The following is a 19,223-nucleotide window of genomic DNA, read 5'->3' as shown; positions in this document are numbered from 1 at the left end:
TGCGATCCTTACCTTCGGGTGGTGTCGTATACCTGCGATCAACTGAGCACTGGGCGCAACCCTACCATAAATCTTTTCGTGCACCGATGACCACGATCGGCACAGTGACCTACTTAGTGACACAGGTTTCTGAAAAGGAAGGAAAGGAAGGAAAGGAATGCCCGTAGGGGTGAGTGTTATTTAATTTATTAGTGATTATTAGGTGTAGAAATAAATTCTGTTCGATTTTAGGGTTCAATAACAGTTTGATTTAAAAAATATGAAAACAACTCAATCATCGAAATAATTTCCATTATTGTTAATTATCTTTTACCATTTTTCTGGTAGCTTACGAATATCACTGCGATAGAAATTCGGTTGCTTTATACCGATTATGTAAATCCAGTCTGAAAGAATTTATTCATACACATAATATTATTTTTTAAATTTAGTTATGTTGGCCGTGATTAAACTACGGATTTTTACCTCAATAACGAATTATGATCACTTTTCGTACATTTTTTGTTACATTACCTTTTCGTTTATGCCTTATTTGAAAACGAAATTTGCGTATTTCTTGTCCTCTCACTTCAAACAATTATTATTTAAGATTCTGCTATAAAAGAAAGTGTGTAACGCGGTTTCCTTTGATGCATGCCGACTTGCTTGTTCATACCTTCGTAGTGCAACCGCAGCCGCCTGCCGCGTAGCCAACGCTACAACGGGAGCTCGGGCGGAAGGCGCACGCTCTGATTGGTCGGGGGTTTTTGTTAATATCTCGTTAACGAAGCTCCGGACAATATTTTCGCTAAGGATAAAGTTGTTTCAAATCACCCCGTGAGTCACCCCTTTCAAGGAACTCCGACATTTTTGGGACACCCTGTATCATCGATCTGCGAAACGATCGACAAGACACGATCGCGATATACGTTCGCGAAAAGTATACAAATTCCTCGATATACCTGGCTTATAAAGAATACCATAAATGCTGTTACTGCAGGGTACACTGAAACATCTGTTTTTAGGAAGCTACATTTGGTTGACCTATGTGCTATAAATTCTGGAAATGGTTTATGACTGAGTTATAACGACTGTAAAATTTTACAAGGGTACTTTAAAAAATGTCCAAATGTTTCCCCGGCAATGCGATGGCAAATGAAATTGCAGTTAACACATTCACTGTTGTGACGATCATAAATATTACTATCAACGGCAATAATTACCATGTCACTGCTTGTTTTAATATAAAAACTAATATTGATAGACAATAAATACATATAGGTATGCAAGTGATGTTATATCTAAGATAAATGATGAAGAGATGTAATATGCAAGATGTTTTGAAGAAGGGGGGTAGTCTTCTGATTGCTCGTGATGCCCGCGCGGCAGAAAGCACCACGCTCCTGCCCGCGCGCAAACCTCGAATCCAGAAGAGTTTGCATAAGAGACAGAAAAGGTAGTTAGAATAGGATAAAAACGATACTTAAAACCAGGCTCGTTGCGCGCCTCAGGATTTCCGACAGTGCGGACGAGTCTGAGGCGCGCGACGAGCCTGGCAGCCAATCCTGGCAGCCAAGACTCCAGACGCAACGCCGTCGATAAGCCGTGCCTCGATGGGTTTCGAGGACTTCCACCCTCGAGACCAGGGGGGGCCGTACCATGTTGCGCCCTAAGACGTGGTGAATTGAAAATTCTACATTTCGCACCGGATCTTGACGAAAATGACGTGGATCGTTTTCTTATGTTTTCCCGATGAAAATGGTACAAGAACGACACAAATCGGATTGTAATTAAGGAATCTTCATAATAAATTGATTTCCATATCTTCGTTAAAAATAGTCCGATTTACATGAAATTTGGTATAATTTTCATTTGAAAAACGTAATGAATCCACTGGTATCACTTCCATATCGATACGATAAAGAATAAAGTATACAGTTTTTCTGAAACAGGTATGAATCCTTGGCCGACCGCAGCGAATCGAGGTCGGCGACCCACAGTCGAGGGTGAAATATTCATTACAGCGTATTAAGAAATTCCTTATTCTTCGTCGTATTGATATGGAACTGATACCAGTGGATTCTTTACGTTTTTCAAATGAAAATTATACCAAATTTCATGTAAATCGGACTATTTTTAACGAAGTTATGGAAATCAATTTATTATGAAGATTCCTTAAGTACAATCCGATTTGTGTCGTTTTTGGACCATTTTCATCGGGAAAACATAAGGAAACGATCCACGTCACTTTCGTCAAGATCCGGTGCGAAATGTAGAATTTTCGATTCACCACGTCTTAGGGGGCAACATGGTACGGCCCCCCCTGGTCTCGAGGGTGGAAGTCCTCGAAACCCATCGAGGCACGGCTTATCGACGGCGTTGCGTCTGGAGTCTTGGCTGCCAGGATTGGCTGCCAGGCTCGTCGCGCGCCTCAGACTCGTCCGCACTGTCGGAAATCCTGAGGCGCGCAACGAGCCTGGTTTTAAGTATCGTTTTTTCCTTTTCTAACTACCTTTTCTGTCTCTTATGCAAACTCTTCTGGATTCGAGGTTTGCGCGCGGGCAGGAGCGTGGTGCTTTCTGCCGCGCGGGCAGGACTGTGATGCTTTCTTGCTGCGCGCCACGCAAGAGCGTGGGTGAAAAATTTGACCTGCATCACGAGCAATCAGAAGACTACCCCCCTTCTTCAAAACATCTTGCATATTACATCTCTTCATCATTTATCTTAGATATAACATCACTTGCATACCTATATGTATTTATTGTCTATCAATATTAGTTTTTATATTAAAACAAGCAGTGACATGGTAATTATTGCCGTTGATAATAATATTTATGATCGTCACAAGAGTGAATGTGTTAACTGCAATTTCATTTGCCATCGCATTGCCGGGGAAACATTTGGACATTTTTTAAAGTACCCTTGCAAAATTTTACAGTCGTTATAACTGAGTCATAAACCATTTCCAGAATTTATAGCACCTTCAGGTCAACCAAATGTAGCTTCCTAAAAACAGATGTTTCAGTGTACCCTACAGTAACAGCATTTATGATAGCCTGGTATATCGAGGAATTTGAGATACTTTTCGCGAACGTATATCGCGATCGTGTCTTGCCGATCGTTTCGCAGATCGATGATATACATCGAACAAGTAGTACACAATACACTACTGCGGTGGATCGTGTACAAAGCATGTGTAGTCGACGTAGAAATGGGAGCCCGAACTCGCTATCTCTAAGTGGTGACGGGTACGACCTTCTGGCCCGCGCGAAGGAGCGCCTCGATCTGGCTTCACCTACTTTTGCGCGCCGCGCGGCGTGTGGCGCGCCGGCCCGTGCGCCGGACCGCGCGCAAGACCGTTCGTGTAAAGGGCCCTAATGTCGATACGGAAGCTTAGTGCTTAAATTTTCAAGCCTTATCGCATCCGGTGTTCTAGGAACGCCGCTCAGCGTTGCAAGATTGCCGCCGACAAATCTTTCATGGGAAAATGTCGTGGCGCATCAGGCTTCGAGGGATTAAATAAAATTATTTCCGTAATTCAATTTGTGGATCACTGACAATTGACCGAGGGAAATTCCCATAACAAACTCAGTGGTTGGGTCAAATGTCAGTGACGGCAAAAGAGATTCAGAAGAGAAGAAAAATATAAAATGGTCAGCGCCGAACACCAACATTTCAATGTTTGGGTTTCGAAATGCTAATCGCATCGGACGTTCTCAGAACGTCGCACGGTGTTGGAAGACTGTCGTCGACAATCCCGCATGGGCAATATGCCGTGGCGTGACAGGCTTCAAGCTGGATTACATTACAACTACCGAGAACTTTGATTTACAGATTCTTGACAATTGATCGAGGGAAATTCCCATAACAGGCAAAGGTTGGACCAATTGTCAATATCTTTAAATCGACTATAGCGAAAACACAGTACAAATATTCCAGGATGAATTTGAAAAAGTGGTCGGCGCGTAACAACGGCTCTAAAAATAGATGTTTGAGGGTGGATTGCGACGCAGGTATAATGGATAGAAATGTATTTTTTATTTTAAATAATAATATATTTATTGATCTAAAAAAAGAATCTATTTTTGTTTTAATCGAATGAACGCATGGAACTTAGGGCACTAGACAAACGCGCTCGGTGTCAAACTTTAAGTACGTTTTTCTCGAAACAATTTTTCGCGCATTATCGCCACGATAAAAAATGTAATCTAAAGAAATCTGGTAGGTTGTGTCGGGGACATAAACCGCAGTTTTTGACGTGAATACTCGAATATTGAAGAAGTAAGATTGATATTAATATTGAAGGACAATTTTTTTTATTATAGGCTTGTGATAGCTAAAGTATGAAATAAATGACATGCAAGATACATCTAGATTTCTGGCGAAAGTAAAATCAATACTAGTTTTACCAAGCGTGGTCGGTGATGCGGTTGATACTTAGGTAAAGTTGAATTCTCTGCTCTCATGAGCTTCATAGCCGAGAAATAAAGCAGGGCAAACGCACCAATGAATGCATACTTAAGAGATCTTTAAACTGTTAAAGTCAAATTCTAAATAATCATAATATTAATAAATGTTTGGCAAACCAAAATCACATTTCTTAACATTTATACTTTTTTGTAACGTACAGATTTCAATTTAAAAAATTGGGAACATAAAATTAAAAAAGATTAAAAAGAAAAAATACAGATTTCACCAATGAGTGAACAATATTAACCAATAAATGAACATTCTTAACCAGTGAATGAACCACATTTTGTATATGCGAATATATGAAAAATAAAAAAAATAAAAAGGACCGAATTGGAGTTGTCATACATTATTACATAAAAATAAAAATAGAATATAGAAAATATTTGTTTATTTCAAAATTACATAAATTATTGCAATATATTTTCAGAATGGTGCAAGCAATATGTGATAAATACAAACGTTGTTACATACCTCACAATATGTTGCACCCAACTTAAAGAACGTATAATTTATTAATCTACAATTATTTAACGAAACAAAATCTGTTAAAAATAATGTATTACAGACTATCAGTCTTCCTCAGTTTAAATAATACTGATAAGAAATACTTGAATATTTAAAAAATAAATATAATCTATATTGGGAATCTAAAACTTTTTCTTATGTCTTGAAATAATCTTATTTAGTAATTTTTTTTGCTTTACTGTGTATGTTCTTTTCAATTGGTTTTTCCTTTTTACTTTGTTGAATCATTAAATGTTCCCGTTTTCTCAAATGTTTTTCTTTTTCTAACCTTTTTTGTTTTCTCTTTTCTAGTCTTTCTTCTTTTTTTCTTTGTCCTGTTCTTCGATTGCTTTCATTTTATCCACTTGAACTTCCTTCCAGTTCCTTGACATTATGGCGTACACCTGTTCCGCTTTTTTTTCGAATTGGTTTCTCAACTTTTAGGTAATGCAAATATTTTGCCAGAATCCCTACAGGCTTTGAGGATTTTGGCGTTACAGAAATATTTGATGCACTCATTTGCGTAGTCTCAGATGCAGCCTTAACTCCTGGCATAGGGTCTTTAACTTCTACATCAATACAATCAACTGATTAAATATCTGAGACAGTTTTTGTCTCTAGATCCACAAACAAGTCCTGACCGTTGAATATACCTTCATTATCTTTGTCAATGAATGTCATGACCATCAACTTCCTGTTCATGGTTTATATCTATTACAGATAGCTTTGTAAGGTCAATAACTTCAATATTGTTGCGAGTACCGGGTATAGGCCCGTGCATAGCCTACTGGTGCTCGTAGCTGAAGATAGAAGAAGGTCGGCTCCCTTCAAGAGGATGATTGGGAGGCCGACTGGAAGACGGTCCTGAACGGAACGCCATTGCGTTCGGACATGCGGGTCGCGCCTTTATAACCGATATTGCCCTATGTACCAAATATAGTGGTGTAGTGTGTGCGTCCGTGTCTTATTATTCTACTCCTTTACGTCGGGGTGGCCTACGAGGAAACGCCCCGGCGCAACAATATCATCAGAAAGAAAAAGTTTATCATGTGTTACATTTATTTTCAAATGTTTTAAGAATATTTGAAAAACATATTAACCTGAAATATACGTAAATATGAGTATGGAGTTTCCGGAAATGACAGAGAAAGATCTCAAAATTCTGTTTACTGGTTTCTATCAATTGTCTCAAGCAATCTCATATTTAGCAGAATTGATGGATGAAGAGAATAATATTAATCTTCGTTGTGTTAAAGAGAGAAAGAATATTATTAAATTCGAAGAAAGATCACGACATATTAACAGCAAAACCTACAGATGTTATATTGATTATGCACCAAACTCAGTAGGCTATTCCGGCATTAAACTCCATACTCATATTTACGTATATTTCAGGTTAATATGTTTTTCAAATATTCTTAAAACATTTGAAAATAAATATTGATCGTTGTGTCGTAAAGTTAGGAAATATATGTAATTAACGAAAAAAAAAACTTAGCCTAAGGGAACTTGGTAGTTCGAGGCTCGAACCTACGTTTAAAAAGTTTGCAGCGGTATAGCAGCTCGACACTCTACCGCTGCGCCACCGACGCCGTTGGAAAATATGGTAGATACTTTACAATGTAAGGCGCATAACAGTTTCAAATGATACGGTTTTTTCAGTTTCTTTAATTCATATACTGTTTCGCGGCATGCTAAGACATTGAACATCACACGAAAGATTTATTTTATGAAAAATGTACAAAAGTTCGACGCACAAGTTGCTCTGACACGTTAAAAACGCCGCGAGAATCAGTTTTTGATTTTTCTAACTACGGCGCACCAAATCAAAAAATCTGAAAAAAATCCAAGATAATAGTAATAGTAATATGTACTTACCGTAAAAATATAAAAGTGGTGCCAAGATTGCGTGAATACGAAATCGGCATTTTTCCGCATTTTTTTCAGTTTATCATTTTTCATAACGTGAATTTTCAATTTAAAAATCTGAAAAAATTCTATAATATGTGCCTGGATAACTGCTATATCTCTGATTTTTTTCAAAATTTTTCATGCAATAGGATAGCAGAGATTGAGAAAAAACATGTTTTTCAATTTTTGCCCTTTACTACCCCCCAGATCAAGATATCAACTTGAAAATTGCCAAAAATAGTTCTTTTCTGATAAGCTATCGAATGACCCATCGCAACTCGAATTTGGCTCTGGGGCAATTTTGAACACCTTATTCGGCTATACCCTTTGTCTTAACTTGAACAACATCACCATTGTTTCCTTCATCTATGTTGTGATTAATACTGCCAATGTTACCTTGATTATACTTTAATTTTTTCCATATCGAAAATAAAACTCTTTCCCTCTTTGGAGTTTGATTATTTGCATAAGCTTCTTCGAATAAATCTTTTAAATCTTGAGAAATTTGTTCCTGAATACTATTTAATACTAATGAATTTTTATTGACATCAATATCATCTGACGATGTGAATTCTATTTCTTTTCTTCTTTCTGAAATACATTTAGTATAATCAACTGCATTTGGATTAAATGGAAACAAGCCACAAGCTTTAAAAGCATTCTAAATAATGTTTTTTTTCATTGAGTTCACATAATCTTGATTAAATATTGTAGTAAAGTTCACTTTTGTAATAAATTTAGTCGTAGTCAGCTTGTACTCTTGCACTACTTTTCGTCATTCAATCTTCAATGGCCTAAATATTCCTACGTCACATGGCTGGAGAATGTGGGTTGCATTCGGTAATAAACAACAAAGTAAAATTCTTTTTTCAACACAAAACTCATGTAAATGTAAATTTATGTGTGGCAATTGGTTGTGTCGGTGTCAGGCGTGCCTAGATGAAAACGGCAATCATTTCGAGCATATTTTGTAAATAAATGTAGGTAGCGACATTTGTATTTCTTTACTACACATTAACGTAAGAGTAGCCGCGCATTGGCAGCAGCTTGTTGCGTGACAGTTTAGTCACACTCAAAGCAAAGAAACATTTGTGTCGCTTTCTGAAAAAAAAAACAACACGTTTTGCAGTCACGTCGTCAAAAGAGCTTACTTCCATGTAAATCAATGCATTTCTCTGGAGCGTCAAAACTGTCGCGCCACAAATTATCACCACTGCGCGCCTGGTTTAAGAACACATGTAGAGTTGTCACGTCCTGGGTTGCCAGACCGTTCCGGACGAGAAGGGAGTTCTTGCCCCGTCGCCTCCAACGTACCCGTCGCGCCCGTCCTAAGGCCGGCCGGTTACGCCGCAATGGAGTAGTAACTGTGCGGGGCGGGTGGATTGGCTTTGTCAGGATCGAGAAGGAAAAAAAGAGGTGCGTTACGTCTTAGGACCGTCAGCCAGACTCATCAGTAGGGCTATAGCTGGTCCCTGTCCTAGACACACACGGGGACACAAGAGGACATAATTTAGAACTTGTATATATATGAAATGAGATTGGGAATTAGGACTTGCGGGAAGATTAGACCTCTGGTGGCGCTCGCCGACACTAAGTCGTGAAACCGTGGTGATGCCGGGACGTCACAGAGTCTTCGTTCACTGGTTTCTTATTTTCTAGCCGACTACCCCAAGTGCCTGCACCACTCCAAACAGTTCCTCAATGGGCGCGATACTGTAAGGGGTCCGTACTTTCTCGGTTACTGGATCATCTTGAACAGCTCACAACATGCGGTCTTTTGGCTTCACCTGTGTGCGTGTAGCTACGTCCGTTACCACAAACATCTCGAGTGTTTAAACCTTATAACAGCTAACAAAATGTATTCAGACCCTTTTACTCTACTGGTCGTCTCCAATGTATCTGCAAAGTTATGGTATCCTGCGAGTTTAGCGTATAGACATGTTAACTTTGAGGCAATATTACTGTAAAATTAAGACAGATCGGACACTAGTCATAGGAAGTTTTATGTTCCAATGGACCTCCCCTACCACCCCTTAAAATATCGCTACGTATACCGTTTACACCCTGTAACCGAAAGTGTATGTACAAGAAATGAAAGTTACGCGGGTGCATCAAGATAGTCGCGGAATTGCGCGGGTCGGTTTGAATGTGGGTTGAGTAAAACAATCTTCACATCTCAACACAAAGTAACTACCTTTCAAGAAAGAATAGCATCATCGCACAGTGCGGCACGTAATGGACAAAACTCGAAATAATAAATGTTTAATTTTGATTTATTATTTATCCTATATAACCATTAGTCCGCAAATAAGGGATATGAATGTAAAATATAATATCCTAATAAACTAATAGAGTATCAATAATTATCATATGTTTCTTACAACCAAAAAACTAAAATATTAGCGTCCTCGTGCATTATTCGTTCTTAGTTGTGATTTTTTTAAAAACAGTGTTTGTTATACCTTCAATATGGATAATTTGAATAGAGGCATGTGTGATACGCCGTCCCGAAAAAAATGAAAATGATTGTTGCATTAGGCCTTAGTGCGGAAATGTGTTGTCTTTTGATCAATAACAACTATTCAAACTATCAGCCTTGTGAGTTAATATCTTCTGTTTTGGCAAGAGTCTTGAAATTTCGAAATTTGAGTAAAAAGTATAAAAAATGCTTATAATTCATTATCCGTGTTGTTGTTAACCTCAGTGTCGCCAATATCGAATGTAAAGTATTCTTCGAAGCCCTTTATGCGATGAGAAGAATTTACAAAATTTAAGAATGTACCGCGAAGTGCGATTGTGCAATAATAAGTGATTTGTATTACTTGTACCTACTGTCGTTTGCTGAGAGGATTGCGTCCGAGGGGCGCGTCCCGTTCTGTCTCTTCGTCACGTAAGTCACGGAGTGCTACTTACCGATTCGTAGATGAACACCTGAAAATTTTATAACTTTGGGGGTTGGTTTTACTCCTTAAATGTGTAAACAGACCGCTATAAAGAAACACGTATATCTTATTTTTCGGTCCTCTAAAACATATCCAAAATTCAAAGTAATCGGAGAAAGACACCTGTGAACCTCTCCTTGTTAGTCCTGCTTTTGGCTTGAGACGTTTTTTGGGTGCTAAATTGCGTCGGCCATCACAACGTAAACTATGAGTCTCAACTAATCGTCAAAATTTGCCTTCAGGAGATCTGTAAATTGCCCCTTGTTTGGTCTTCCAAATAATTTCAGTTCTTAACGTGTCCTCCCAACATATAAGGATATAATTTTTTGTTGTTTAAACGAACGATGGGTTATGGGTTCTGAATCAGGTGGTAATAGGGAACCACATTTCTCAGCTATTGTAGAGAGAGTTGTTACAAAGCTTGAACAGATCTGTGAGACAGCATCTATCCCCATTGTTTCCCGACAGCGTATTATTGCGATGATACAATCGTATCATAAAAAGTACATTAGTATTAAAGATGTGATTAAACGAGAGAATGAAAGTCAAACTGTAAAAGCTAGATTTGCAGTATTCAAACAAGAAGCTGAAAAATTGGTTGATGTCACGGCATGCGAATGCTTAGGTTTTAATGAACTTTGTTACTGTCCTAAAGAAAAAATATGCCAAAAATTGAGCAATAATTTCTTAATGGTCAAAGAACTGTCAGAAAACTGGCCGCGGGTAGGGTAGTTGCCGTTCAATCATTGAAACTTAATAAAAGACTAACATACGATAACCACACTCATATAGATTAAGAAAAACTTTGCTTTGTTTTAGATGATTACGACAACCAAAATCATCTTCACCAGCACCAAACTTTTTTTTCAAACCCCTCTTACTACTACCTATATAACTTTGAACCAAATTACTATTATTGTATACAAAAATTTCAACACATTTTTCAATTAATAAAAGTACATAGTTTGGAATTATAATACTCAATACTTTTCTTTCAAAAATTCCCCCAAATGTGCCTTATTTTCGGAACGTCAAACTCTGGAGACCCCTGCGGAAACCTGTGTATTACACACCTAAACGCTCCGCTCCCACTACTTTAGCCGCTCCCCACTCTGTTGGCGGACTTGCTTGTTCTTGAACGAGCTCGGAGCTCGAGCTCGAATGTGCGCTCGCGCCCGGAATTGGGGGTCCTGTGCATGCCTGATGTAGATATTCGTATCAGTGCACACTCGCGGTTTCGACGTTCGGAACATTGATACAGGCGATGATATCAGATGAAAATGCTGTTTTACCGTGATCTATTCTACCCAGCACCCATATGTATTCTTCCAGCGGACATTTTTGCAGAATGCTACGTACTTGTCAGGTTCTAATTCAGTTTGGAAGTGTCTCTGCAGGCGAGTGCGCCCGTGTACTCACAAGTTTCCCAGGTGTCCGCCTCCGATTGCTTTGGTTTTTGGATATGTTTTAGAGGACTGAAAAATAAGAAAACGTGTCTTTTTATTTTGGCCTGTTTGCATGTTCGGGGAGTGAAACCTCTCCTCAAAAGTTTTCAGGTGGTTGTCTCCGATTGCTTTGGTTTTTTAAATTCTTATTAAATTTGAGGGGTGGTTTCACCCCCTAAAGATGCAAACAGGACATAATAAAAAGACACCTGTTTCTTATATTTCTGTCCTTTAAAACATATCCAAAAACCAAAGCAATCGGGGGCGGACACCTGGGAAACTTGTGAGTACACAGGCGCGCTCGCCGGCAGAGACACTTCCAAACTGAATTAGATCCTGACAAGTACGTAGCATTCTGCAAAAATGTCCGCTAGAAGAATACATAGGGGTGCTGGGTAGAATACATCACGGTAAAACGGTTTTCAGCCAAAACAGACTCCCGTGTACCGAGTATATGACGCGCCCGCTCGTGTAAAACTTTTACGCGCGACTGCCGGCAGGTTAACGTGTGGTAATTGCAGTTGTAATTGAGGCCAGTAACAAGTACCGATTACAGAAAGTAGTTAATAATTATATTAATAATTACATTTCAATCGTCACTATTAATTAATAACTAGAATAAAGCCCACCTCTGATACGCGGATCTATTTGACGAGCGTTACGAAAGTAGCACGTTTCATTTTTCTTAAGAAAAATAGCACGCTTGTCTTCGTTGCCATGAAAAGTATTACGTTTCGGTTTTCGCTGCGAATTCTAGCATGTTAAAACGGTTTACCACGAACAGTAGCATGTTCCGTTTGTAACGACGAAAAATAGCACATTTGGATGGTTGACTACGAAAAATAGCATGTTTCGTCTTTCGCTACAAAAACTAACACGTTTTTAGTGATTTGTCACGAAAGTAGCATGTACCTACTATTTGTAGCAGCAAAAAGATGCAAATTTGATTTATACCGCAGAAACCGACACGATTTAATTTTATGGAGCCATATTAGTCAGGTTTGATCGAATATGATCTAATCAAAATTAGGCTTGGGTTCGCGTCGCGACTGTTATCGAGGGAAATTAAAGAATTTAAAGCGACTACGCCCAAAAACGTGATAGTTTCTGCTGCAAATTCCCAAATGTGCTATTCTTCGTAGCGAAGCAGTCTAATTTGTTATTTTTCCCAGCGGAAGACCAAACGTGCTAATGTTCGTCAGAAACGATGCAATGTGCTTCTTAACCTGGCAAACTGAATCGTGCTCCTTTTCGCAAAAAAAAAATGAGGCGTGCTACTTTTCGTGACACACGTCGTGTGGATCTACGCAATGCAAACCACTGATTGCTGAATTTCAGTTCTTCAGGCGTTTCTAACCCGAATATTTCAATATTAATAAGTAAAGAATGAAGCCTCCATTGTAATCTCATTATTCTTGATTTTCGTCTTATTTTATCACATGGAATCACTTATTACATTTTCTACTATCTGTTGTCAAACATACTATATATTTATGGAACTTTAAGCCGCGTCCCCACTGTTTCGGCAAGGCCGCTCGGTAATTCGATCGGCATACGTTTGGCTTTTCAAACCATGCGCCCCAAGCGGACAGACATGGCTTTACACTTGTTTGGCACTACCGAGCGACTTTGCCGATTCAATAAGTAACCCTTATGTATATTGTATATGTTTCTATGGTTACAACAGATTCTCTGCTCAATGACACATGCATCATTTGCAGGGTATGACATATGTGAATTGATTATAACAAGTCAAGCATTTTTATGGCATCAAATTCGTTGCTTAATGGGAATCTTGCTACTCATTGGCCAAGGAAAGGAAGAGCCGGAAGTTATTTTGCAACTGTTAAATATTGCAAAGTGTTCTCGAAAACCACAATACAATTTGGCTCACGAAATACCACTAAATCTGTGGTATTGTGAATATGAAATTAATGAGTGGTACATCGATAAGGAGGAATTATTAAACACGTTACGGATTCTGCAGAAGGATTGGACCTTAAATACAATAAAGTATGTACATATATGTTTACTGATAAAGTATACCAGTCATTTTTCTAAATGTAATAAGCTAACGTAATTTTTCTAAGAATTCTTAGGCCGGGTACGCACTGCCGACAAGTCGCCGGCCACTTGGTCGACGAGAGACCAGAAACCTTTGTTGTTCTCCGCAATTTCGTGCGTAAGATCAGTTCTCATATCAGTTCTCTGCTAGACACTGAAGAGTGTAGACGTGTTTCTCGCCTTTGCGTTGTGCCAATGTGAACAACGGTCACGAGTTCTTCTGTGACCAGAGGTCTGTGTTAGTGTACCTATGTGAAGAAGTGATATTAATTGAGTAGGGTCGGGGCCAGATATATTGGCCGGTGAGTTTCGTGAGGGGTATTCTCCCACCACACCGCTTGCCTGCTCGGTGCTCCTTTTCTCAACGTTCTCACTCTCTTTCGGGCTACGCCTGCTCGTCGTGCGGTGGGGATTCGGTGCCCGTGAGATACGCACAGATGTATCGAATCATCCCCATCATTTTAACTACATAGACGAGACACCGATTCCGACTGGTCATTTCTCGCTTCTTTCTTGCCCAAGGCGAGAGCGAGATGGTATTGTTACGAGCCGGGGCTGCGGCAACGCGAGAGACCGGCGAGAAGGGTATTTCCCAATGAATACGGTTTATGAATTTGTTAGTTAGGTGCGCGGACGAACCTGATGCGAAATCAGGGAGCCGCTTGGATTATTGACGGTGAGGACGAACCTGATGCGAAATCAGGGAGACTCTAGAAATGGAGTCAAGCGCGGACGAACCTGATTCGAAATCAGGGAGCCGCAGGAGGGTGAAACGTCATGAACGAACCCGATGCGAAAGCGGGGTGTCACTAGGATGATGTTCACAGACGAACTCGACGCGAAGTCGAGGAGCTGTTAGGAGGTTGGATTATTCACAGATGAACCTGGTGTGAAACCAGGGAGCTGTTCGGAGGTTGGTAGACTTACAGACGAACCTGGTGCGAAACCAGGGAGCTGTAGGATACGGACGAACCTGATGCGAAATCAGGGAGCCGTAGGAGGGTTAAGCGTGGACGAACCCGATGCGAAATCGGGGAGCCAATAGGTTGGTAAAGATTCCTTGTTTTGGATGAAAGGTTGCGAACGAACCTGATGCTAGATCAGGGAGTCGCGGGAAATGTTAGTAATGCCTCGTAACTCTTAATTTATGTTCGATACAACTCGAGCGGTAAAGTTGTATCAGTGGGTGAGTGCTACTAATATTATAAGGATCGCTGGGTAAAAGATGGGTTTTAACGAATCAACTCGATTTAGACGTGAACACCATTCGTGTATTCAATAATGAATTATAGTACAAATGTAAGTGTCGCGGTTAAATAGTGTAGTAAATATGTATAGATTACCACTAATTTGCTCGGTGTTGACGCACTGGCGATGCGGGGCGTACGAGTGGCTATTTCAAAGTGCCCAATAGAATATAAACCGAACTCGCGGATTCTATGAGGTCAACTATGATTCTGACGGAGACTTGAGCTCGATCTTACTGAATTCAACCGACTCGGTACGAGCGTGACACGACTTTACTCTACGCCTGACTGCACTGCTTTTAACCGCAGAGGGTAGAAACCAAAGGGTTTATATAGTCCCAAAAATGAGTGGGGATGCGTTAGAAATTTCCATATAAGGAAATTCTTCGGGGTCGTCGTCGTGTCACTCCCGTTCACATGGTCGTGATCCAGATAATCGAGATCATGACCCCCCTTAGTGGTATGTGATAAGCAAAAGGATTTTAGGGCGTTTTCCCTTCGCAGACGCGAGCTCGAAAAGTGGTTGAGAGCGGCGTATGAGAAAAATTCCACATACGTAACAGTATGAAAGCGAATCTAAACACTCTAAACCAGGGGCGTACATTAAGTCTGCCCTAGGGCAGTCGATGCGCCCTTGGGCTCGACCGTAGTATGCTCACTCCCCACTCCTCGGTATAAGGTCTCGTGGTGGAGAACTGTATGACTGCAGAGGCCGTATGCTCATTTTCTTTCTCTAAGGAAAATATGGTATTGTCTCGAGCTCCCCATGGTTACTCCAACGCAGTCACCGGAAAGGTCCTGCTTATGTTTTTATGACACCCCCAACAGCTAAATGATGGCTTTGCCGCAACTGACATACACAGCTCCGTCACTGTGTGCGTTAGCGATCTCAAGCAATGGGTTAAAATTGAATCAGGCACAGGATACGGAGGGTTAATTGAGATTTGAAAAATGTTAAAAATTTTGTATGCAATAATAATAATTTTGTTCAAAGTTAGAAGTAAGAAGGGTTTAAAAAAAATTGTTGCTGGCGAACATGATTCTGGCTGTCGTAGTCATCGGAAACAAAAGCGCAAAATTTTTCTTAATCTATATGAGTGTGGTTATCGTGTGAACTAGAATGAAGTAATTATTTGCAAAAATCCAATTTTGCAACACAGAAAACTAACGAATGCTTTTCCAAAAAATTAATGTTTTCATTTGAAATACAACCATTTTTGTGCTTTTCAACATTATTCATTCAACATGAACTAAAGTTCATATGATAACCACACTCATATAGATTAAGAAAAATTGTACTTTTGTTGTTTCAGATGATTACGACAGCCAAACTCATGCTCGCCAGCTACAAACATTTTTTTTCAAACCCCTCTTACTACTACCATTATAACTTTGAACCAAATTACTATTATTGCATACAAAAATTTGAACATATTTTTCAAATTTCAATTAATAAAGTACAGAGATTGGAATTATAATACTCAATACTTTTCTTTTAAAAATTCCCCAAAATGTGCCTTATTTTCGGAGCGTCAAAATCTGGTGACCCCTGCGGCAGCCTGTGACTCTCCGCTCCCACTACTCCAGCTGCTCCCCACTCCGTTGGCGGACTCGCTTGTCCATGAACAAGCTCGAATGTGCGCTCGCGCCCGGAATTGGGAGTCCTGTGCATCCCTGCTCTAAACGCTCATGCCCGGCGCGCACACAAAGGACGGAGTATCAGGCGTACAGAAAACGGAGCGAGACAAAGTATGTATCAACGCGTCATCTGTATCGTACCGTTCCTCGCTCTCGTTCCACCTCGCCCTTGCCTTCGCAGAACAAGAATGGGCCAAAAGTAGTGGGGATAGCGCCAAGCTTCTGACATGTAGGCCAAACTGAGTTCTTAGAGTAGAAATACATACATCAGAATAGGTGTGCGTTAGGTCCGAAAAAATTCAGGAGTGAAATTGGTAAGAACATTGATTCTTTCTCGTTTGCTTCATCTCGTATTGGTCTACGCATAGCCTCGTAACGCACACAACTATAACGTTACGAATAAACAAGAGCCACACAGCTACGGTAAGGCGACCACACACGTTCCGGCCAGAGCGTGTGGATGCACTACGGCGTCCAGCCGGCCGCACAGTGGTCGGGGTAGGGATAGTTACGTTAGTGACATTCGTGTATAACTTTTAAACTATAAAAGATATCGGAAGAAATTTGCACCAAAAAACATAAAAGAAAAAATTATCCCTTTCTAATGATTTATAATTGAATATAGTGTACGTTCATTTAATGTTTCTTTTTTTAATTTTTTAAGTTGTTATAAAAAAAATTGAAAACTATTTATTTAGTAGTTTGTTTAATGTTCTTTAAGCGATTAAAATCGCTTGTTGGGGAAACTTTTAGTTACCGATTATAAGGAAAAATCAAATAGTACTATTCGAAATTGTGACGAAATCTACAGTTTAGTTAAACATTTTTATTCATTTATTATTAAATTATTTATTCTTTATTGTATCGATATGGAAGCGACACCAATGGATTCCTTATGTTTTTCTGATGAAAATCATACCAAATGTCACGTAAATCGGACTACTTTTACATAAGGAATACAAATTGCTTGTGTAAAAGTAGTCCGATTTGCATGATATTTGGAATGAATTTGATCGGGAGAACGCCAGGAATCCATCCAAAGAATGAGGAATTTCTTAATACGCTGAAATGAATAAATCCGTTGAATAAATTAATAATACATGAATAATAATGTTTAACTAAACTGTAGATTTCGTCCCAATTTTTAATAGTAGGCACTAATTGATTTTTCCTTATAATCGGAAACTAAAAGTTTCCCGAACTTGTCCCCAGGTTTTCAATTTTTTTTTATAACCATTAAGTTGAAAAAAATTTAAAAAAAAAACATTAAATGAACTTACAATATATTCAATTATAAATCATTAGAAAGGGATCATTTTTTCCTTTTATGTTTTTTGACGCAAATTTCATTCCAATATCTTTTATAGTTTAAAAGTTATACACGAATGTCACTAACTTAACTATCCCTATCCCGAACACTGTGCGGCGTCCGGCCGGCCTGCACAGGGTGCTATAAGGCATCCAGTTTCTGTGTACAATTGAAGCCGAATTTACATTTAAATGTCGGCGCATTACCTAACAGAGCGCTTCAGCGCTCCACAGGCACCAGTCTAACTCCTAAGGTCGAAGCCAGATATATTGGCCGGTATATTCGTTTTCGCGAGCAGCGATCACCACCACCTGACGATCGTGGATTTGTCAGTTGGAGATGCCGGGTCCCCGAAGGTTATGGTGGGTTAACGTGAACGCTGCTCGGCTCCGCCTGTAAGATAGCTGTGTGGCTGTTGTTTATTCTTAATGTAATAGTTGTGTGCGTTACGAAGTTATGCGCAGACCAATACGAGATGAACCTATCGAGAAAGAATAAATGTTCTGACCAATAAAGCTCCTCAATTTTTTCGAAGCTAACGCACACCTATTCTGATGTGTATATTTCTACGCTGACAGCTCGGTTTGGCTTACACGCCAGAAGCTTGGCGCTATCCCCACCACGTCTGGCTTACTCTTGTTCTACGAAGGCGAGAGCGAGATGGATAGTGAGCGTGTCAGAAAACGTTGAGAAAAGGAGCACCGAGGCAGGCAAACTGTGTGGTGGGAGAATACCCCTCACGAAACTCACCAGCCAATATATCTGGCTTCGACGTTAGAACCATCGCCTCTCCGCAGGGCCACGCAACGCTTGTAATTAGGAAAATGGACGTGATTCCCTGACTTTATATGTGTTTGAAATACATTTAACTTGCATTGAAAAGACAAAATGTGGCCATAAAGTGGAATGATTAATTAATCTTTGCTCTGAACTCGCATATTTAACATATTTAAATGATTAGTAATGTCAACAAGAAAACCTAAGTCACAACTATTCCAAAGTTTTCATATTAGGGACATTTTTTTTAGTCAGGAAAATTTCAGTTTCATCGATTAAATTTAGAAACCGCTCCCATATATGGTCATAACTTACCTATCTCGCTTCTGTGTAAAAAAAATTATATCACCTTGTTCGCTTTCAATGTCTTCAAGAAACTTTTTGAAGTGTCGCTGATTAAGCCGACGGAATTTTATAAAATTATTTATTGAAACCGCCACTTTCACAATATGTTCAAAGCCTAGTTTCTTAGGGCACAAGTTCTCCTGCTGGATTATAGAGTTGGAATGTTCTTGGGCGAGGCGTTGTCGCGGGTTACAGTAAGTTTCACAAGGACAGCGGTTTGCTCGTGACATTGTGGGACGGGTTCGGGTGGCGTGCGATTCAGAAATGAATTTCAAGAACGAGAGTCCTTCTTTTAACAGTAAATAACAAAACAGTTTATTCAAGAACGTTATGATGCTAAGTCGGAAAAATAGAACATAGAATTAAACGAAGAGAAAATGACGCTTTCGGTTGCTACAATATAACATAGAAATTGGAAAATACGATTCGGTCGATATAGTATGTTTAAGTTGAGACTTGAGAGAATTGTTTCTCTCTTGATTGGAATAGTCAGTGGCTTCTTGCTATGTAGAAGCTCATCCAGCTTCACCCAGAAATTTTAACGTTATCAATTAAGGCTGCCGTCTCACTGGGCCTTGAATGTGTGCGT

The 19,223-nt window shown here is 39.6% G+C and overlaps 2 protein-coding genes across 2 annotated transcripts in view; one reads left to right on the top strand and one right to left on the bottom strand.

Annotated features, from left to right (window-relative positions):
• Nucleotides 1-19,223, bottom strand: part of LOC143374151 (uncharacterized) — a 232,093-nt gene that overhangs the window by 74,842 nt on the left and 138,028 nt on the right. The window lies entirely within an intron of this gene.
• LOC143373935 (tRNA pseudouridine(38/39) synthase) overlaps nt 1-19,223 on the top strand; it is a 147,174-nt gene that overhangs the window by 83,854 nt on the left and 44,097 nt on the right. Inside the window, exon 4 of the mRNA XM_076821660.1 lies at nt 12,976-13,267. Within this exon, the coding sequence (XP_076677775.1) occupies nt 12,976-13,267 (292 nt within the window). The remainder of the gene's footprint in view (nt 1-12,975; nt 13,268-19,223) is intronic.

The sequence above is a fragment of the Andrena cerasifolii genome, chromosome 10 (genome assembly GCF_050908995.1).
Source record: "Andrena cerasifolii isolate SP2316 chromosome 10, iyAndCera1_principal, whole genome shotgun sequence".
NCBI classification, from domain to species: domain Eukaryota; kingdom Metazoa; phylum Arthropoda; class Insecta; order Hymenoptera; family Andrenidae; genus Andrena; species Andrena cerasifolii.
Note: the sequence above shows the minus strand (reverse complement) of the source record. Positions and strands in the feature narration are given on the sequence as shown.